General features: G+C 38.5%; 1 protein-coding gene across 1 annotated transcript in view; it reads left to right on the plus strand.

The window, feature by feature from the left end:
- The window catches only part of DDX46 (DEAD-box helicase 46), a 72,459-nt gene that overhangs the window by 17,263 nt on the left and 32,247 nt on the right, over positions 1–22,949 (plus strand). Inside the window, exons 7-15 of the mRNA XM_040444505.1 lie at positions 123–236; positions 794–959; positions 2,339–2,459; positions 3,035–3,210; positions 4,154–4,275; positions 7,042–7,120; positions 8,903–8,985; positions 19,590–19,754; positions 20,264–20,426. Of these exons, the coding sequence (XP_040300439.1) occupies positions 123–236; positions 794–959; positions 2,339–2,459; positions 3,035–3,210; positions 4,154–4,275; positions 7,042–7,120; positions 8,903–8,985; positions 19,590–19,754; positions 20,264–20,426 (1,189 nt within the window). The remainder of the gene's footprint in view (positions 1–122; positions 237–793; positions 960–2,338; positions 2,460–3,034; positions 3,211–4,153; positions 4,276–7,041; positions 7,121–8,902; positions 8,986–19,589; positions 19,755–20,263; positions 20,427–22,949) is intronic.

Here is a 22,949-nt window from a genome sequence, read left to right on the forward strand (position 1 = left end):
TAGGAGAAAGCAGACTCCTTTTGTCATTTGAATTATAAATTGTGACAGTTATCATTGTGCTTCATTTGCATATAATTTCTTCTCAATTTTATAACATACTTTATATTCCTTTTTTATTTTAGAAGTCTGGGCCAACAGTCACAAAAGTTGTCACTGTAGTGACAACCAAAAAAGCAGTGGTAGATTCTGATAAGAAGAAAGGTGAGCTAATGGAGAATGACCAGGATGCCATGGAGGTAATTCTTTGTTAATTTTGACATTGGTCATTATACTATCCTAGAAGTGTTTATTTGGTGGAGATGTGCTCTTTAGTTCTAGAAACTACTCTTAGGAGGAGTTCTTGCTTTTCTCAACAGTGCTGTTGCTGAATATCCAGTCTGTAGAACATTTTGACATCTTTGACTTTTTTCTGCATGCCCACTTGTTGATTTCCCCTTTGCCCCTCATCACTGACCTCAGACATATAAGGCAAGAGAAGAAATAAAGTGACAGAATGAATTAAATTTCTTCTATTAACATGCATTGTAAAGATTTGTGTAGAGAGAACTATATCAAAACTTCTTTAAAGCCTTATTAGAATTGTTTTGTTATTTTAGCTTTATATTGTCATTATAACTTTCTGTAAGGACAAAGAAAAAAGAAACTAAGTTGAAAAATTCAGAATGTGAAAAAGTAAAAGCCAAGGAATATTTTCTAGGAGAGGAGGATTTTGAAAGCTAGGAATAGTGTTTTCCGTAAGGAGAAAATAATAAAGGATTTAGCTTTTTCCTTATTATTTTTTTTTTAATTATAGTATTCTTCAGAGGAGGAAGAAGTTGATCTTCAGACGGCCCTTACAGGCTACCAGACAAAACAGAGAAAGCTTCTAGAACCAGTGGATCATGGAAAAATTGAATATGAACCATTCAGAAAAAACTTTTATGTTGAAGTTCCAGAATTAGCAAAAATGTCTCAAGAGGGTAAAATTCTTTTATTCATTTATTGGTTATTGAACAGAGGAGGATATGCTTCGCTTTGCCTAGGAGGAATGTGGGTAGGTTGTAAGTTGGTGCATGAGTAGGAGGAGTTTTCATGGCTTACCTGGAGAAGTGAGAGAAGAAACAAGAAGGCAAGAAGTCATTCTAGTGAGTATGAACTTCATCTGCAAAGATTCAGAGCAGTGAGGAATCAGTGTAGTTTTGGAAGTATTTTTAAAAATGAGCAAAAATTAGTTTGGGTCATGTAGTTGAGATTTTTTGGGTTGAGAATAGTCTTCATGTGAAGTTAGCAAATAAAGTATTGTTAGCCTTTCCCTTTCTGGGATTTGAGGGTTAGGAACCCTCAAATTACACAGTGTGAATCTGTGTAATTATTGGTAGAATAAGGATAATCTAGGCAACTCTTGCTTGGAGAACAAGTGTTTGTATTACCTGTCAATCATGGTTCTTTTATTGATGTTTCAGTGTAAGACATAATAAAAGACAGATTATAGAAATGGGGTATTTCTTTTAATCCCCTGTTAGGTCACAGCAGTAATTGTATTAAGTGTCCTATAGATTTTGTGTGGAATTATCTTTAGTAGTACAAAAAAAAGATTTTTTTGAAAACTTTTCTCCTTTACTTTTTCAACATTTTTTTCAATTTTGAGAGACAGAGTGTGAGCAGGGGAAGGGCAGAGAGAGAGGGAGACACAGAATCTGAAGCAGGCTCCAGCTTCTGAGCTGTCAGCACAGAGCTCAATGCAGGGTTCGAACCCATGAACAGTGAGATCATGAGATCATGACCTGTGCTGAAGTCAGATGCTTAACCGACAGAGCTAACCAGGTGCCCTTCTTTTCTTTTCGTTTTTTATGTTACTTATTTTTGAGAGAGAGACTTAACTTGAGTAGGGGAGGGGCAGAGGGAGAGGGCATTCACAGAATCTGAAGCAGGCTCTAGGCTCTGATCTGTCAACACAAAGCCTAAAGTGGGGCTTGAACTCACAAGCCATGAGACCATGACCTGAGGTGAAGTTGGACACTTAATTGACTAAGCCACCCAGGTGCCCCTGAAGATTTTTTTTTTTAGGTTTCTTTATTTATTTTGAGAGAGAGAGTATGCAGGAGGGGCAGAGAGAGAGAGGGAGAGAGAATTCCAAGCAGGCTCTGGACCGTCAGTACACAGAGCCCAGTGCGGGGCTCGAACTCATGAACTGTGAGATCATGACCTGAGGTGAAATCAAGAGTTTGATGCTTAACTGACTGAGCCACCCAGGTGCCCCAAGAATTGAAGATTCTTAGTTTTACCATGCTTGATTGAAAAGTAGAAGGCATTAATGAAACAATATTTAATAGCTTTTAATCTGGATTTTGTTTTGTAGAGGTAAATGTTTTTCGGTTGGAAATGGAAGGCATTACTGTCAAGGGAAAAGGTTGCCCCAAACCAATTAAATCTTGGGTCCAGTGTGGAATTTCTATGAAGATCCTAAATTCTCTCAAAAAGTGAGTAGTTAGTTATTCTCTACATTTTTCAGTGTCTTCCTATTCAGAATGGCTCTTTTACCCAATTAATTCCATTGGTTACATTTTTACTCTAATAGAAAAATTTACTGTTTTTTTCTTAAACAGCTGAGTGTTTTCAGATATAATTTACATATCATAAACCTTACTCTTTGTACAGTTCAATGATTTTTAGTATATTTATGGAGTTAGGCAGTCATCACCATAATTTAATTTTAGAACATATTCATTATCCCCAAAAGAGACCTGTATCCCTTAGTAGTCATTCTTCTCCCTTCTTTCTCCTAGGCATCCACTAATTTACTGTGTCTACAGATTTGTCTCTTCTGGACGTTTCTTATAAGTGGGATCGTACTAACATAGTCTTTTGTGATTCAGTTCTTTCACTTAACTTTCAATGCTCATTCATGATGTAGAATGCCTCAGTCCTTCATTCCCTTTTGGCAAATAATATTCGTTGTACAGCTATTCTGCGTTTTGGAAAACCTTACTATGGGACTTGGAGAGACCCAGCGATGCCAGTTCTTACCTTGTCTTTCTTTGGTTTGCTTTTTAAGGCATGGCTATGAAAAACCCACGCCAATCCAGACCCAGGCGATTCCTGCTATAATGTCTGGACGAGATTTGATTGGTATTGCCAAGACAGGAAGCGGAAAGACCATTGCTTTTCTGTTGCCCATGTTTAGACACATCATGGATCAGAGGTCATTAGAAGAAGGAGAGGGGCCAATAGGTACAATTCCTTTCATTAAACTATTTATTCAGGTAACAACTTTGTTGTCAGTTAATCAGAAAGACCTGATATTTTATAATGTTCTGTTATAACAATAAAGATGTCTTTATGTACATTTCCTTTATAAATTTGGCACTTTGGGGCTGATTTCCCCTTACCAGCAGGTGGAGTGAGAATCTTCAGAGCTCTGGAGTGACACCTCAGAAGTACAAAAACAGCCTCTCCTGGCACAGCTCAATTTTTAAACTCTGACTCGGCAGGTAGACTCCTCGTGCATCTATCTGTTTATTTATATTGAGGTTTGTGCTTAGTGAGTGTCAGTGGATCTATAAACTCAACATAGAAGATTGTAAGGAAATATATTTTCCATTTTTTGTTTTTCGCCTTAAAAGGCTATATATATAGTGCCATCCTCTCCTTCGGGATTAGGTCTTCAGGTTCATTTGTTGATTCATTTGGCAGAGATCTGTTTTGCAAGTGTGAGTAGGGTTTTGAAAATTTGCTCAGCTCCTCTCTTGGAAACGGGGCACAATATATTCCTACTTTTTCTGTGCCCTTCACACCAAGGTTGTTTCCGGAAGCCTCGGTATGGCTCTGCAGCACAGTGAGTCGCTTGATTATCTTTGCTCTGTGATTTGCAGTTGAGAATGATTTGCGTTCTTTTCACCCCAGTATTTTCCTGATGTTTGAGTGAGACATTTAACTCTCATTTATCTTTCTGTAGCATGTTCTTAAAATCTACTTAAAATTAGCAATCGCCACAATCTCTACTATTACAAACCTTTTGAAAGAGGGTTTCAAAGGTGCATAAAACAAATGAAAACAAAAACAAAAAATTATACTAAGAAACCTGAACATTATTTCAGAGGTTAAATATAACACGTTACAGGATAGCCTTTCAAGAATTTTGGTGGTTAGGCTTTTGACATATTTATCTTTTCAGCTGTCATCATGACTCCAACTCGAGAACTGGCTTTACAAATTACTAAAGAATGTAAGAAGTTTTCAAAGACCCTGGGACTTAGAGTGGTCTGTGTTTATGGAGGAACAGGAATCAGTGAGCAGGTAACTATAAAAGGAGCATTCAGTTTTTCCATTATTTTTTTTCTTTCAGTGTTCCCATTCTTAAATTATTTAATGATCTAAAAGTGATTTGTTTTAGTGATTTGTATAATGATTGCTTTTAAAATCTTAGCCACTAAGGGGCGCCTGGGTGGCGCAGTCGGTTAAGCGTCCGACTTCAGCCAGGTCACGATCTCGCAGTCCGTGAGTTTGAGCCCCGCGTCAGGCTCTGGGCTGATGGCTCAGAGCCTGGAGCCTGTTTCGGATTCTGTGTCTCCCTCTCTCTCTGCCCCTCCCCCGTTTATGCTCTGTCTCTCTCTGTCCCAAAAATAAATAAAAAACGTTGATAAAATCTTAGCCACTGGGGCACCTGGGTGGCTCAGTCGGTTAAGCGTCCGACTTTGGCTCAGGTCATGATCTCGCAGTCCATGAGTTCGAGCCCTGCTTGGGCTCTGTGCTGACAGCTCAGAGCCTGGAGCCTGTTTAAGATTCTGTGTCTCCCTCTGTCTCTGACACTCCCCCGTTCATGCTCTGTCTCTCTCTGTCTCAAAAATAAATAAACATTAAAAAAATTTTTTTTAATCTTAAAAAAGATGAGGTTTAAAAATAATAGTGAGGATGAATTATGTTAATCTTATATTTTAAGATTTTCAGTCATTTTTATACCTCGGCTTTACTGATATTCCTCTTTGTCTTTCTCTGCTCAAGGAAGGCAGATATTTTTTCCATTTTATAGATAAAGAAAGGCGAGAAAGGTTAAGTAAGTTGATCAAAGTGTTTAGGCTAATAAGACTTAATTTGTCCCAGAACCAGGTCGTCTGATTTCCCAACTGGCTCTAATTCATGTGACATCTTTAAAAGGTGGTGATGACTGTTTTGCATTAATACCTGTCTCACTGGTATCTTTAACTGTTTTTGGCAAGAGTTATTTATTTATTAAAAAAATTTTTTTTAATGTTTATATATTTTTGAGAGAGAAAGGGACATAGCATGAGCAGGGGAGGGACAGAGAGAGAGGGAGACACCGAATACAAAGCAGGCTCCAGGCTCTGAGCTATCAGCACAGAGCCTGATGCAGGACTCAAACTCACAAACCTTGAGATTATGACTTGAGCAGAAGTTAGATGCTTCAACCGACTGAGACACCCAGGCGCCCTGCAGCAAGAGTTATTTAAACATAATTTCATTTACTCTCTTTACTTTGACATTTTTCCAAATGTCTTCTTAAAAATGATGGTTATGGGGCGCCTGGGTGGCGCAGTCGGTTAAGCGTCCAACTTCAGCCAGGTCACGATCTTGCGGTCCGTGAGTTCGAGCCCCGCGTCGGGCTCTCGGCTGATGGCTCAGAGCCTGGAGTCTGTTTCCGATTCTGTGTCTCCCTCTCTCTCTGCCCCTCCCCCGTTCATGCTTTGTCTCTCTCTGTCCCAAAAATAAAATAAAAAACGTTGAAAAAAAAAAATGATGGTTATTAGATAATTTTGCTTTAACTAGAAGAAGGAAAAAAACCAGGTTGTGTGATCAAATAAGTTTTGGAAAGGTCATGTTGTACAATGTTAAAGTCGACTTTTTTTCTTAAAAGACTTCTTAGGCTTTGATAACGAATATGTCTTCTGATACTAGAAAAATGCAATAAATTAAGTGGCATTATCTCAATTTATTTAACCACATTCCTTTTTAAGGAATATTTGCTGTTGTTAAATGCTTTATGTTTTCTCAGCTTATCTTGCCTCAGTTGTTCTGATGACAGTTTATTGTAAGAAATAACATTTACAAAAAATAACTTTAGACATGCATGCATGTTATATTTATATAGAAGTGAAATGAAAGTTTACTGATCTCTAACAAATTCTGGTTTTTCCATTCTATTTCATTTTAAAAATACTGATTGTTGAGGCACCTGGGTAGCCCAGTCGGTTAAGTGTCTGACTCTTGTTTTCTGCTTAGGTCATGATCTCAGGGTTCATGGGTTTGAGCCCCACATCGTGCTCTGTGCTGACCGCACAGGGATTTCTCTCTCTGCCCCTCCCCCTGCCCACACTTTTTCTTTCTCAAAATAAATAAATCTTTAAAAAATTAAAAATAGGGGCACCTGGGTGACTCACTTGGTAAAGCACCAGACTTTGGCTCAGGTCAAGATATCTCAGTTCGTGAGTTCGAGCCCTGTATTGGTGAGCTCGAGCCCCCTTTGGGCTCCGCACTGTCAGCTCAGAGGGATTCTCTCTCTCCCTCTCTCTTTCCCTTTCTCTCTGCTCCTCGTGGGATTCTCTCTCTCTCTCTCTCCCTCTTTGCCCCTCACTCACTCCGTCTCTCAAAAAACAAAAGAAACAACAAAAAAAATCAAATCTAATTAAAAAAAAACATAACAAGTGAATAGGTAAATAAAATTAGAAAATGAGAATACTGGTTGTGGATACTCATGATTCTCTAATGGAAACAATTCTCGACTTGAAAAACATTGGTGTATATAATTGCTTTAATTACTGCTTTCTAATGTTCCTTTCTTTTAAGGGATCATGTGAAATTAAAATTGGTAAAATTCTCTGGTTTTCATTGAGTTCAAAGTTACAATACCTTGTCATCATGTTGCTGCTTCCTTTTCCTTTGTCGTGCTCCAGCATTCCAAAGAATTAAGCAGGAAGCTTTGGAGTCTTCTAATCAGACTTCACTGTGTTACCTTATGGAGCTGTATGGTGACCCTGGACATTATTTTCAAATCTGTTTAAATAAGTATTAGTGATAAATAGACTAAAATTTCATCTTTTTTATTAGATTGCTGAGCTGAAAAGAGGTGCTGAAATTATTGTTTGCACACCTGGTCGAATGATTGACATGTTAGCAGCTAACAGTGGTAAGTCAGGGATATTTTTTGTTGTTCTCATTTCTCGTTTTTGAATTCTATACATTTTTGTTAAATCAAAGCAGATACAAGAAACCACCATTTTTTTTTATATTTCTTCTTAAAGCTGTAATATCTTAAAATTTACATTGCAACCAGCTAACTGTTGCAAGCATTCATAATATTACTGCAATTTAATTTTGAATTTTTTTTTGAAACTAACTCCATATGATGTTTTTGGTTCTTAACATGGATTCTTAATCAAATTTTGGTCTAGCTTTGCTTTTAATGGGGTTGGGCGGGGCTATCTTTTTTTTATTTTTATTATTCTAAACTTCAGACTTTTTCCTCCACAGAAGCTAATGTTTTATTACAATACTGGATAAATTAAGGTATTGCAGCTTCAAGAAATTTTATCTTTTGTAAATATTGCATGTTTTTTAGCTCTTATGTTGTGCTTTGTTAAATTATTCCCTATCAAAACTGTTACTAAACTGTTGACATTATTTAACTTCTGTGGAGAAAGGCCCTTCGAGATTTATAGAACTGGGCTTCCGAGACTTAAGCCATCCAAGGTAGGTAATTTAATGCTGTTCCCAACCTTGCAAAACTAATGGGGGCTGCAAATGTTAGTATGGAGTACTTAAATATTGGAGAGCATTTACTTTGGCTCATTTCTTATTTTTTGAAGAAAATGCTTTCAAAGGTTTCCATTGCAGTGTTCAATATATACATAATAAAGTATTAAAAACTGTGAGTAATGCATGTTTCTTGTAGCATTCGGCTTGAATTTCTGTATACACTTAATTCTAATTCTATATGATGTTGACGAAGTGACAACGAAATTGTTTGATAAATCATTGTGCTTGTACAGCCTACAAAAAGTTTTGGGTTGAATGCTGATGAAATAATCCCTTGTTTTTTCTCAATGCTGCATTGATTAAGTCTCCTGAAATTCATCTTGATTAATTTTACCTTTTTCCCTTATCTGTCCTTTTGGTTTATATTTAATAACTATTTTATACATGTTTTTGCCAGGTGATTGATTCATCACTTGATAGAAAGGCTTGTGTTAATCCTTTAGAAAAACTTTCCTGTGTATGTTTTTAGTTTTCCACTGCCTAAGAAACCACTTGCATCTGTTTAAACCATTGGGAGCATTTAATAACATTGAACTTATGATATCTTTGTGTAGAAAAATGTATGTATGCAATACATTTGGTATTTGAAGTTTTTGTTTAATAATTCAGTTACTTAATGATGTTGAATAGCTTCTCATTAGTATTTTGATATACCCAGTAGAAGCTTCTAACTATATGAAAGTAGTTTATAAAGTAATATTAAAAGGAGGTTTTCTGCGTCTGAAATAGTTAGCACTGGAACTTGCTTTCCACACATACGCTGTAATCTCTAATATGTTTTTTTCTAGGTGATGCTGTCAGATAATGGCTGATGTGGCTCGATGCTTCATCTCAGTCTTAGTTTTATGATGTGTTTTGGAGAGGGCTGTTTTCTGAATTTTACAGGTCCTTCAGGCCCTATGATGGTATGCAAGAGACGAGTTTGACAAAATAAAGGGCCTCATATACCCATTGTCAGAAAGTATTTGCCATTAGATTAAGATCTTGTAGACCAAAATTTCTGTTCACTCTTTAAAGATACCTAACTTACCCCTCTGGTTAAGTCAGGCATTTTAGTTCCCTTTACAGTTTTTTAAAGTTCTTGGTAGTCATAAAATGAATTGTGACTGATTTTTAGTTTTCGTTTTGTCTTTATTTTTTTTCCTCATCTTAGGTCGGGTCACAAATCTTCGAAGAGTAACATATGTTGTTTTAGACGAAGCAGACAGAATGTTTGACATGGGTTTTGAACCACAGGTAATCATTACGTGTCTTAGTGTTTTGAAGTAGAAAATCTTGTACCTGCCATGAGAATAACATGTTAATATGGTGTCTGAACTTCTCACACGTTTTTGTTGTGTTGTAATATAGTAGGTTGGGGACAATGGGAATTCAGATAGATAATTATGCTCTGAATTCCTCATAAAACTGGTTCAGAAGGTATTTCTAAAACCATTGTTGGTTAAATTAGAATTGGAATGCTGATAATAGAAGCTTAAGCTTCTCTATTTTATAGTTTTTATTGTATTTTGAAATAAATTCTTTTAATTCATGCTTTTAATTGCCTCAACGATCAATATAGCACATTTTGTTTACATTCTGCAAATGTAAAAACTAAGGGCCAGAGCATTTGTCTACCTTAGATTTTAATATTCCTCATGCACACTGTTTGCTCAGATACAAAATTTCAGTGTTCTAAACTTAGAGGGATACATGTTAAGGAACTTTAAGGTCTTAGGAATTTTTGTTAAGGAGATAAGGAATGTGAGTTATCAATGTGCTATGGATGCCAAAAAAAATTATTTTTGATCATAAACTGCATTAATAGAAATGGGGTATTAGCTTTCTCAATAGGTGGAGCATGTGACTCTTGATCTCTGGTCTGTGGGCTTGAGCTCCACGTTGGATGTAGCGATTGCTTAAGAAATTCTTTAAAGACACCTGGGTGGCTCAGTTGGTGAGCGTCTAACTCTTGATCTTACTCAGATTATGATCCCGGGTCATGGGATCAGGCCCCATGTTGGGCTCTCTCTGAGCATGGAGCCTGCTTAAGATTCTCTTAAGCCTCTGCTCCTCTCTCCCACTTGCACTCTCTCTCTCTGAAATTTTTTTAAAATTAAAAGGGATACAGTTAAGGTAGCCTTTGGTTTTTTTCAGTTTATTCATGTGTTCTCCAGAAATGTATTGCCTGTCATATACTTGTATGTGTTGTGTTTAGATTTAGGGATCACAATCTAAATGGGATATACAAGAGCACATAACAGTAAACAGGATTATGGTGACACCCGAACCATGTGAGAAGTAGTTAAATGAGTAAGTGACATTTAGCTTGGAGTAGAGGATTTGATAGCATCCTTTAACCGTTTGAAAAAAGTCTGTCACATGAAAGAATCATTGAGGAGTAGACCTGGGACCCAGTTGGGAAGCTATAGGGAGCTGGATCTAAGCATAATGTGAGAAAGAACTGGATAAACATTATTTGGAGATGAAACAATTTACATTGTGGGAGGAGGGCAGATACTGAATATGTTTTTCGTCCATGTGTTCGGTTAGAGGTAGGGGGTCCATTTGAGGAACGAGAGCAGAAGGAATTGATGAACAGATGGAAGATGGAATTAGATCCCTTTCAAATGTCTTTCCCAATCCTGGGAAATCTTAGATTTTATGGTAATGTTTAAGGTAGGTGTGGTGTGATTGGGCCTTTCTGGTAAATCAATTAAGTGTTGCCAGAAAGAGGCCAAAATAACTTTTCCCAATCATATGCAGTGTGTGAGTCATTTCTTGCCATTAGTGCTTACATCTACATTAAGTACGTGAGGGAGAAATGCTGAGTAACAGTGTATGTGTTAAGCACTAAACCGTTGAAAAGAAGAAATTTTAGATTAATGATTATTTTGTGAGCTGTTGTGTAGATTAAAAATGCTTGGTTCAGGTTCAGTGCCATAGAGCACTATTTGGATGTTGAAGCAAGTAAAGGCATCCCCATTTGAATCAAAGCTGGTGCTAGTCAGTGCACATCTGCACAATGACTTCTATCTAGAGCAGAGTTGGCAGGCAGTGTGCCTCCAGATATGATTCTGTATTGAAAAAAATCATGAAAATTGGGAACTAAATCAAATAATGCTTAATGTATATTTTTCTGAGTGTAAATCCATAGTAAATGTATATGCTATACAGTGACATTGGCAGAACGTACAGGAGTCTCCTTTTTCACATTAGCATATACAGGCTGGCAGGTTGAAAGGCACTTGGGCAGATCTTTGTGAATTGTTTTATTTATTTAATTATAATTTTAGAGAGAGGACAAGCAGGGGAGAGTGGTGGTGGGTGGGGAGGGAGGAGAGAATCTTAAGCAGGCTCCACATTCAGCACTGAGCCTGATATGGGGTTTAATCCCACAACCCTGGAATCATGAACTGAGCTGAAATCAAGAGTTCGATGCTCACCTGACTGAGTCACCCAAGTGCCCCTAACAGAATATTGAAAAGTGGTTTTCCATGACAAATTTTTCCACAGTTTCTAGGTTCTTTTTTAATTTAGTAAAATTAAAGAATAAGAGAAGAAATTGATTAGATATAGACCTTGATCTTTAGCTCTAGTTAGCCATTATGGAGCTGGATATACATACTTTGTGAAAATATGTTAAGTAATATTCCTATTAGTTATAAAAAAATGGTTATTTACAAAAAAAATACCAAATGATTATTTACATGTTTTACTTTTTATTTTTATTAAGAAAGTCAGGAATGTTTTAATTGACAAATTTATTCATACGTGTGACTAGTACAAAATGAAGTGATCTAAAGATCACTAAATCTAAAGATTCTAAAGATGTTTACTCCGAGTTTTTACTTTCTTGAAAATACCGATCACGGGGGCGCCTGGGTGGCTCAGTCAGTTAAGCGTCCGACTTCAGCCCGGGTCACGATCTCGCGGTCTGTGAGTTCGAGCCCCGCGTCGGGCTCTGGGCTGATGGCTCAGAACCTGGAGCCTACTTCCGATTCTGTGTCCCCCCCTCTCTCTGCCCCTCCCCCATTCATGCTCTGTCTCTCTCTGTCTCAAAAGTAAATAAACGTTAACAAAAATATATTAAAAAAAAAAAAAAGAAAATACCGATCACGTAGTAAAGTGAGACAGTAAATGTGTTTGTCACTTGTACAGTGCAAAGCAGCATGCTTGCCTCAGTCATCAAGGAGCTCACTGTTTAGTGAGAGATTATTGTAACTTTGAAGGCTGTCTTCAAATTGGCATAAAAAATAGGTCACTGAAGGGGCTCCTGGGTGGCTCCATCAGCTAAGCATCCAACTTTTGATTTTGGCTCAGGTCATGATCTCAGAGTCGTAAGAACCCACATCGGTTTCTGCACTGGGCATGGAATCTGCTTACTTAAGATTCTCTCTCTCTGTACCGCTTGTGCTCTCTCTCTTAAAAAAAAAAAAAAAAGTAGGGGGCACCTGGGTGGCTCAGTTGGTTGAGTGTCTAACTTCAGCTCAGGTCGTGATCTCGCAGCTCATGAGTTCGAGCCCCACGTCAGGCTCTGTGCTGAAAGCTCAGCCTGGAGCCTGCTTCAGATTCTGTGTCTCCCTCTCTCTCTGCCCCTCCCTCACTCATGCTCTGTCTCTCAAATAAATAAATAAGTAAACATTAAAAAAAAAATAGATCACTAGATTGATGATTAGATACTTCAGCACCTCTCAGTCCTGTGTTCAGGCCACTGGCATAAGCAGCTCCTATTGAATAATATGGATGCTACTTAAGGAGATAGAGGTACTGAAAAAAGAGCATTTTTCAAAAACTTATTTTTAAGTCTAATGTAATCCTTTACATTAGAGGAAACAGAATCAGGGATGTAATGACAGTTGAGACCTCTCCCCGCACCCCCAAGTTTTATTCCTATTTCATAATAATGCTCTAGTCCAGAGTAATTTTGTTTTTTATGTAGTGTTTATTTTTTAGAGAGAGATTGTGCAGGGAGGAGCAGAGAGAGAGAGAGGGAGACACAGAATCTGAGCTGTCAGCACAGAGCCTGATGCAGGCTCAAACCCACGAACTGTGAGATTATGACCTGAACTGAAGTCGGAGACTTACCTGACTGATCCACCCAGGCACCTGTAGTCCAGGGTAATTTTTACCAACATACATATCAACATCTCAAGGACCCTATTTGTGACTTAAAGATTGAGATAGCGATATTTACTTTGATAAGTAAATAAATCATTAAGTTGGTAGCAAATTATTTTCTTGAGGGTAAAGGAAAGCATTGCACATTGTCAAGAGAAGTATAAGAGAGAATGTACTAAACTTTTAGAACTTCTTCAAAAGGAGCGTATGCCAATGATCAAGACTTGAAATCAGTGAAAAGTGGGGGAAATTGCTACCTTTGTAAACATTAGTGACCAGCTGGACTGATGAATTGAGTTTTAGCCTATAGGTATGAAAGGAGAAGTTTAAGGACTTAGTACTTGGCAGCCCGTGGCTGGCTTTAATTATCTGTGTACTGTGAGAGAGGGAACATACTGAAAAGTTTCAGGAACAGCTTTTAATCAATAGCCCCCAGTGTGATAGCCAAGTGAGCATAAGAAGGCAATTGAAACCCAGGCCAGTCATCCCTGAAAACGTGTGTCATCATTAGTGTCATACTATGGGCATCTTCACGACTCTAAGCAGTAATAGGTATTCATAAGGAAAATGTAAGCTCCCATGTGTGATAGTTAGTACGCCGTTCCATGAAGCAGAGGATTTATAGCTTATTCATGAAGATTTCTCTTAGCACTTGGGCAAGAGAGGGAGTGAGTTGTGGTTTTCAAGAAAACTTTCCTCCTTTGATACTATCTGTGTGCATTTGCTAAAAAGGAAGGGTTATTTGTGAACATTCTAGGAAGGTAGAATATGTATTACTCTTTGAAGAGATTTTCAAAGCCACAACAGGCTTTGGTATGAATTGTGTATTTTGATCCTTGTTTCTATATCTCTAAAAGTTGAGACTAAGTGATCAGTCCTTAGACTCGTTTAGATGATCATATATCTGAAAGTCCTGATGATTTTTATTTAGTATCTTAAAAGATTGACACGTTAAATACCATTGTATGAACTTGCACTGATACTACTACCAAATTCATGTTATCAAACCAAGTGTGGTTAGTGATTCCTAATTTTTCATTTATGTACTTCAGTCATTCCAAAAGGGATATTATTTGATGCAGGAAATTAAAGAAAGGCCTTGCTATTAAGATGACCTTTGAACTGGGAACTGAATAAAGTGAGAAATTGAGACATGGGGAATATTTGGGTGAAAAGTGTTACAAAGAGCCAGACAAATGCCCCGGCTTGGGAACTCACTTGGCCAGTGTCCCTGGAGCAGAGCATAGGAGAGGGAATATAGTAGGAGAGAGTACAGGATGAGGGCAGTGTGGTGAATATGTACACTTGGGCTAGGAATTTGGATTTTAATTTGATGTGATTAATGAGTTGCTGTATTGGAGGGTTTTGAGGAGAGGAATCCCTGATCTAATTTTTTTACATTTTTTAGTTTTATCAATTACATGTGCGTGTGGGTTTAACAGTACTTCTCTTCCATCACTTAGCTGATTATTTTGATATTTAATTCTATTTATCTACATAGTGTGCTTTTATTTCTTTTTGTTTTTCTGTTTTTGGTATTATTGATTTCCTACAGGGGAACATAATCTTCTCTGTTTTCTTTCTCCTCTCACATTCTTGCATCATTTTCATCCCTTATTTTTCCGGTAGATTTATGTTGCTATTTTAATTGAGTCAGTATACAACCTTATGACAATCTAAATGCTATTCAGAGCTGGGCAGTATAGTAAACTGATTATTTTTAAATTTCCTCTGTAACGTCTTTTTTTTCTTTAGAGATAACCGTCTTCTTTTCTCTAGGGATACCTGTCTTTTTATGTTTGTTGGCTGGTTTTCTTAGGTCTCTGTATATTTAAAACTAATAAAATACCAAACTCTGTGTATAAACCTATCAAATAGTTGAAACACATTAACTTACCCATTTGTTTTATCTTCCTTAAGATTTCTTCAGAGCCTCTTGATGTGTTCCAGTAATGGTTTGTTGTTCTCTGTCTGACATATAGCTGCTGTCTTGGGATATCCATCATTCTGAGGGTCCCCTTTATTTCTCATCTTGTTAGGATCCCCAAAGTTATATAACTCAAGAGTAAATCTTTTCTTAAAAGAGTTTTTTTGGGGGCGCCTGGGTGGCTCAGTTGGTTAAGTGGCCGACTTCGGCTCAGGTCATGATCTCGCGGTCCGTGAGTTCGAGCCCCGCGTCGGGCTCTGTGCTGACAGTTCAGAGCCTGGAGCCTGTTTCGGATTCTGTGTCTCCCTCTCTCTGACCCTCCCCCGTTCATGCTCTGTCTCTCTCTCTCTCTATCAAAAATAAATAAACATTAAAAAAAAAATTAAAAAAAATTTTTTAATGGAACTCTTCATGCATTTCCTCCTTGCATGGGAACATGCTAATCTCTGTATCATTCCAATTTGTTTTAGTATGTGTGCTGCTAAAGTGAGCACTTAAATGATTTTTTTTTCAATGTTTCTTTATTTTTGAGAGCGTTTATTTATTTTTGGAAGAGTGTGAGCGGTGGAGGGGCAGAGAGAGAGGGGGAGATGCAGAATCAGAAGCTGGCTCTAGGCCCTGAGCTGTCAGCACGGAGCCCAGCGTGAGGCTTGAACTCACAAACTGCGAGATCATGACCCGAGCTGAAGTCAGACGCTTAACCGACTGAACCACCGAGGTGCCCCTTAAATGATTTTTTTTTAAATGTTTATTTATTTTTGAGACAGAGAGCATGTGAGTGTGGGAGGCAGAAAGAGAGGGAGACAGAGAATCCCAAGCAGGCTCTGTGCTGTCAGCACAGAGCCCAGTTCAGGGCTTGAACTCACGAGTCGTGAGATCATGACCTGGGCCAAAATCAAGAGTCCGTCCCTTGACCAACCGAGTCACCCGGTGCCCCTTCAGTGATTTATTTTTATGTTCTAAATTTACTTTTATTCAGGTATAATTAGCATACAGTGCTATTAGTTTCAGGTGTATGTTATTAGCGGTTCTATATATTACTCAGTGCTCATCATGATAAGTGTACTCTTAATCCCCTTCACCTGTTGCACTTATCCCTGCTCACCTCTCCTCTGGTAACCACCATTTTGTTCTCTGTATTTAAGAGTATGCTTTTTTTTTTCTTTTGTCTGTTTTTATTCTTTATTCATTTTTTTTAAGTTTATTTACTTTGAGAGAGGGGGGTAGAGATAATACCAAACAGGCTCCATGCTGTTAGCACAGAGTCTAGTGTGGGGCTCAGTCGCATGAACCATGAGGTCATGACCTGAGCCAAGATCAAGAGTTGGATTCTTAACTAATGGTGCCACCTAGGCACACCTGTTCATTTGCCTCTTAAATTCCATACATAAATGAGATCATATGGTATTTGTCTTTCTCTGACTGACTTATTTCACTTAGCATTATACCCTCTGGGTTCATCCATGTTGTTGCAAATGGCAAGATTTCATTTAAATGACTCATTTTTAAAGATTGCCTTCTATCTGCGTAGGATTTATGTCCTCTGAGTTGATTTTCTATTTGCTTTGATTTCTGCATTCAGATTAGAAACATTCTGTAGAGGTCTGGGAACCTGTTTTTAACTACTTACATTTAAGGGACAGAGAAAAGGCAGCTTAAAATTCAGAGTTCTCTGTGCCAGAGCAGTACTTAGTGATCCTGAGTTTCACTGTTGTAATCTGGCTGGGACTTTCATTTAGATGAGGACTGTCTTCTGCCTGACTTCTTGGACTGGGCAGACCGTCCCTGGAAAAATATTGGCCAGTCTCCAGCCTGGACTGTAAAGGCCTGTCTCTTGTTCTAGGTTGGGAAAGAGGCTTGAGGGAGAGTGGAAGTCTCAGTATTGAACATCATGCATTTACTTAATGCTTTTCTTCTTAGGATGTTATCCTTGCCTCATCCAGTCATGTTCTTATTTTATATTCTGCATCAGCTAAACCTTTGGGTCTTTGGCTAGGGTGAGAGAAGGGCCTGACAGTAGGAGATAGGTGGAGGTTGAGGGATTTGATTGCTTCTTAAAAAATTTTTTTATTTTTGAGAGAGAGAGAGAGAGAGAGCATGAGTGGGGGAGGAATAGAGAGAGAGGGAGACACAGAATCTGAAGCAGGCTCCACACTCTGAGCTTCAGCACAGCCTGATGTGGGGCTCAAACCCACAAACTGTGAAAATGACCTGAGCTGAAGTTGGACTCTTAACTGACTGAACCCCCTAGGTGCCCTGGGATTTGATTGCTTCTTAAGCAGACTTTGCATCAATTCTCTTCATTTTGGAATCCCACCTTTCATCTCCATATAGGGAGAATAGCTTCATTCTCAACTTTTTCTTACTGCCAGCTTCCTTGAGCTTGATTAATCTTTTACCATCTTGAAACATTTTGTTGCTTTTTGTTTTGTTTTGTTGACAAATAAAATTTACATACTGTAAAACTCATGCTCTTTTAAAATTTATTTTTCTAATTTACATCCAAGTTAGTTAGCATATAGTGCAACAGTGATTTCAGGAGTAGATGCCTTAATGCCCCTTACCCATTTAGCCCATCCCTCCTCCCATAATCCCTCCAGTAATCCTGTTTGTTCTCCATATTTAATAGTCTGTTCTGTTTTTGTCCCTCTCCCTGTTTTTATATTATTTTTGTTTCCCTTCCCTTATGTTCATCTGTTTTGTATCTTAAAGTCCTCATATGAGTGAAGTCATATGATATTTGTCTTTCTCCAAATGGCTAATTTCGCTTAGCATAATACCCTCTAGTTCCACCCACGTAGTTGCAAATGACAAGATGCCATTCTTTTTGATTGCCGAGTAACACTCCATTGTATAGATATACCACACCTTCTTTTTTTTTTTCTTTTTTTTTTCAACGTTTTTTTTTTTTTTTTTATTTTATTTTGGGACAGAGAGAGACAGAGCATGAACGGGGGAGGGGCAGAGAGAGAGGGAGACACAGAATCGGAAACAGGCTCCAGGCTCTGTGCCATCAGCCCAGAGCCTGACGCGGGGCTCGAACTCACGGACCGCGAGATCGTGACCTGGCTGAAGTCGGACGCTTAACCGACTGTGCCACCCAGGCGCCCCTATACCACACCTTCTTTATCCGTTCATCTGTCGTTGGACATTTGGGCTCTTTCCATACTTGGGCTATTGTTGATGGTGCTGCTATAAACATTGGAGTGCATGTGCCCCTTGGAAACAGCACACCTGTATCCCTTAGATAAATACCCAGTAGTGCAATTTGCTGGGTCGTAGGGTAGTTCTGTTTTTAATTTTTTGAGGAACCTCCATACTGTTTTCCAGAATGGCTGCATCAGTTTGCATTCCTGCTAGCAGTGCAAAAGAGATCCTCTTTCTCCTCATCCTCACTACCATTTGTGTTTGCCTACCACATCTTTCTTAAAATTTATTTTGTAAAAACTCTTACTGTTTGTTTATTTTTGAGAGAGAAAGAGACAGAGAGTGAGTGGGGGAGGGCCAGAGAGAGGGAGACACAAAATCGGAAGCAGGCTCCAGGCTCTGAGCTGTCAGTACAGAGCCCGACGTGGGGCTTGAACCCATAAACTGCAAGATCATGACCTGATCTAAAGTCGGATGCATCACTGACTGAGCCACCCAGTCACTCCTCTACCACATTCTTTATCCATTCGTCATTTAATGGACATTTGGACTCTTTCCATAGTTTTGCTATTGTTGATAATGGTGCTGTAAAGGTCAGAGTGTATGTACCCCTTCAAATCTGTATATTTGTATCCCTTAGGTAAATGCGGAGTGGTGCAATTGTTGGATTATAGGGTAGTTCTATTTTTTAACTTGTTGAGAAACCTCCATACTGTTCTCCAGAGTGGATGCGCCAGTTTGCATTCCCACCAACAGTGCGAGAGAGTTCCCCTGTCTCCACATCCTCGCCAACACTGTTGTTTCCTGAGTTAATTTTAGCCATTCTGACACCTGTGAGGTGGTATTTCATCATGGTTTTGATTTGTATTTCCCTGATGATGAGTGATATTGAACATATTTTCATGTATCTGTTAGTCGTCTGGATGTCTTCTTTGGAAGAATACCCTTCCCAGTTTCCAGTCACTCACCACCATCTACCTTTAAACCATCATCAGTAATATTACTCATTATTACTTTTTTTCTTGTTTTACCAATATCACAAGAATCCTAGGAGTCTTTATTTTCTCCAGGGCTCTGTAGACACTGAGGCAATTGGTGCCTGTATCTTACTCCCTCAACAGTATGTTCACCTTCATTGTTCTCTTTCTGTAGCTCTTTCAACCTTTGATACATAATATATTTATGTGTCCACTCTCCTTAGAATAGAAGTTCCATGGAGACAAGTTTTTGTCTGTTTTTATTGGATATTTCCAAATAGAGCAGTGCTTGGCACATAATAGTTCAGTAAAATTGTGTTTACTAAGTGAAGGAAAACAGTGGTACAAGGGAGAATAGTTTCATCCCAAATGTAGTTTGAAGACTGAGAATACTGTATTTATTGGTGAATTAGGTGTGAGATGAGAGAGAGAGAGAGTAGTTACAGATGGCTCCTCCATCTTTGGCCTAAACATGTAGATAACTACAGTTGCCATTTCTTAACGGGGGGGAAACTGAGAGGAGCAAATTATGGGGTAAAATCAAATTATGGGGTAAATCTATTATAATCTAAGGTAACAGGTTTAGAAGTCACTGAATGGATGTTCTCAAAATTTCTTTCTACTTGATTTTAACATCATTGACTTTTAGAGGCTACACTCAACCGTATTTATTTGCATTGTGTCCTTAGGTCATGCGCATTGTGGATAATGTCCGTCCCGATCGACAGACAGTTATGTTTTCAGCTACTTTCCCCAGAGCTATGGAGGCTTTGGCTCGCAGAATCCTCAGTAAACCCATTGAAGTGCAGGTTGGAGGCAGAAGCGTGGTTTGCTCAGATGTGGAACAACAAGTGGTGGGTACAGCCTTTAAAAAACCCTCAGTTCCCTGGATGTTCAGGATGTGATTCTTGTGGGATCATTGTGATGTAGGAAGGTAATTTCTAAAATTAAATAGGATACAACTGCAGCCATTAATATTTTATATGATGCACTTGAATATGCTTTTCTGTGGAACTGCATGTTTAAAATCCTCTTAAAAAATGCCCTTTTTAGTTCGTCCCACCAGAAGAGGTGGGCTTGTTAATAGAAATGTCACATCTTGTTTTTTAGTTAATAGGGTGTGAGATCAAGAGGCAGAGAGAACCAGGTGATTGCCCACATTTACAAGCCCCCTCTCTGAAAGTTACAGATTTGTTTTTGGTCTTACTGGTTTATCAATTAAAATCAATATTTTCCTGCCTGGTCCTAAAATACAGCAAGATATTGTCATTTTGCCATCTGCCACAAATAAAATGAGTATTTTTGTTCACAAGATGTATTTGCAGTTTTACTCCATTAACTTGGTGCGATTTGCTGTTTGCAGATTGTGATTGAAGAAGAAAAGAAGTTCTTGAAGTTACTTGAGCTTCTTGGCCATTATCAAGAATCGGGATCTGTCATTATATTTGTGGATAAGCAGGAACATGCAGATGGTCTTCTGAAAGATTTAATGAGAGCATCTTATCCTTGCATGTCTCTTCATGGAGGTAATGTTTACTGAAGTATCTGTTGAGTATTTAATTTGACCAAGCACTGCAGTGTACTGTGTACTGTGTGTTTACTGTGTACTGAGTTTAGAACCAGAGTTTGTATCTTCTATCTCCTCTTTTATTCAGAACTCTGGGGGCTAATAAGCATTATTATTATTCCATCTTTGAGGTAAAGAAAATAAGACAAGGAGTACATTGGTTTGACCAAACTTTATAGCCATTAATCAGGTAAGGAGAAATAGAACTTAAAATTCTCTGTTTTGTGTTATATTCTTTCCATTGTGCCATGCAACCTGGAGGTTTTCATGATTCACATTAGAGCTTTAATTGAAAGTAACCTTTTATATTCTGTGTGATGTCTCCATTGTTGTATATATGTAAGACTTAGAACCCTGAACATGTACAACAGAGACAGTTTGAATTACCCTCATTAAGGATGTGTTCTGGCAGTCTGTGACTTTGTAATGAACCACCCCAAAATGTAGTGGCAGCTATCATCTATTTTCTCTATAAATCTTTGCTTTAGCTAGAGCTCAGCACTTAACCTAGTTTCTGTTTCATGCTGTATCTGCTGGCATGGCTTAATTGGGACTGGGGATCCATTTCCATATTTGCCTTACTTAATGTGGCTGGGAAGTTGGTACTGGCTCTTGACCGAGCTCAGTCAGGTTATTGGCCAGGGATCCTGGCCTTTGTGGATCTCTCTGTGGGACTCCTTGGCGAGAAGGCAAGTTAAGGCTACTTGCCAGGCCAGTTAGGGATGATACTGGGAATTGGCAGAACTTTCATTACCATCATATTCTGTATGTCAAAATAGTCCCATGACTGGCCCAGATTCAAGGGGATGGAGGTATAGACTCCACTTCTTGATAGGAGGGTCATTCCCTATGCAGAAGAGCATGTAGAATAAGCCATGCTTTTGCTGTCATCTTTGGAATATACAGTCTGTGACACCAAGTTTCATTGTGGATGCAATTAAAAGGGCTCTAAGGGTATGTATTTGGTTAACTTTTAATGTTTTGGGGTTTTTTTTTTTTTTAAGTTTGTTTATTTGTTTTGAGAGAGAGAGAGAGAACCAGTGAGTGAGGGGCAAAGAGAGGTGGACAGAGGATCCATCAATGCTGACAGCAGAGAGACCAACATGGGGCTCTAACTCACAAACCATGAGATCATGACCTGAGCTGAAGTTGGACGCTTAACCAGATGAGCCACCCAGGCTCTCCTAATGCTTGAAAATCACTCATGTTTTCCCCTTTGTTTTGTTAATTGGGATGATATATATGTTACATAAAATTTACCATTTTACTATTTTAAGTGTGTGATTCAGTGGTGTTGAGTACATTAACAGTGCTGTGTAACAACACCGTTATCTATTTCCAGAAGTTTTTCATTGTTCCAAACACAAACTCTACTTGTTAAATAATAACCTCATCCCCATCCCCACCTTCTGGCCCCTGGGAACGTGTATTCTACTTTTTGTACCTATGAATTTGCCTGTTTTAGGTACTTCACATGAGTGGAATCATACAGTGTTTGTATTTCTGTGCCTGGTTTATTTCAGTTAGCATAATTGTCATTGAGGCTTATCCGTGTTTTATCATGTGTCAGAATTTCCTCTTTTTTAAAGTATTTTAATTCCAGTGTAGGTAACATAAAGTGCTGTATTAGTTTCAGGTGTACACTGTACACCTGATTTAACATTTCCATACGTTAGTGCTCATCCCAAGTGTGTTCTTTAATCCCTGTCCCCTGTTCCACCCACCCACCTCCCCTCTGGTAACTGTTTGCTCTCTATAGCTAAAAGTGTGGTTCTTGGTTTGCCTATCTTTTTTTTCCCCCTTTGTTCATTTGTTTTGTTTCTTGAATTCCACTTATGAGTGAAGTCGTGTGGTATTTGTCTTTCTCTGACTCACTTCCTTCACTTAGCATTATGTTTTCTGGCTCCATCCATGTTGTTGCAAACAGCGAGATTTCATTCTTTATGATGGCCAAATCATATTCCTGTGTGTGTGTGTGTGTGTGTGTGTGTGTGTGTGAGAGACGTCTTCTTTATCCATTCATCTGTCCATGGGTACTTGGGCTGCTTCCATAATTTGGCTAATTTAAATAATGCTGCGGTAAAAATAGGGGTTCATATGTCCTTGTGTCCTTTTTTTTTGAGTAAGTTTTTTTGTATTCTTTTGATAAGTACCCAGTAGTGGGATTACTGGATCATAGGGTAGTTCCGTTTTATTTATTTGTTTGTTTATTTATATTTTTGAGAGAGAGAGAGAGAGCGAAAGCACGTGAGTGGGGAAGAGGGTGAATCTCAAACAGGCTTTAGGTTCAGCATGGAGCCTAATGTGGGGCTTGATTCCATGGGATCATTACCTGAGCCAAAATCAAGAATCACATGCTCAACTGACTCAGCCGCCCAGAAGCCCCTGAATAGTTCTATTTTTAATTTTTTGTGGAGCCTCCATACTCTTTTCCATGGTGGCTGCACCAATTTGCATTCCCACCAACAGTGGGTACAAGGTC

The sequence above is a fragment of the Herpailurus yagouaroundi genome, unplaced genomic scaffold (genome assembly GCF_014898765.1).
Source record: "Herpailurus yagouaroundi ecotype Mexico unplaced genomic scaffold, PumYag 192, whole genome shotgun sequence".
Lineage (NCBI taxonomy): Eukaryota > Metazoa > Chordata > Mammalia > Carnivora > Felidae > Herpailurus > Herpailurus yagouaroundi.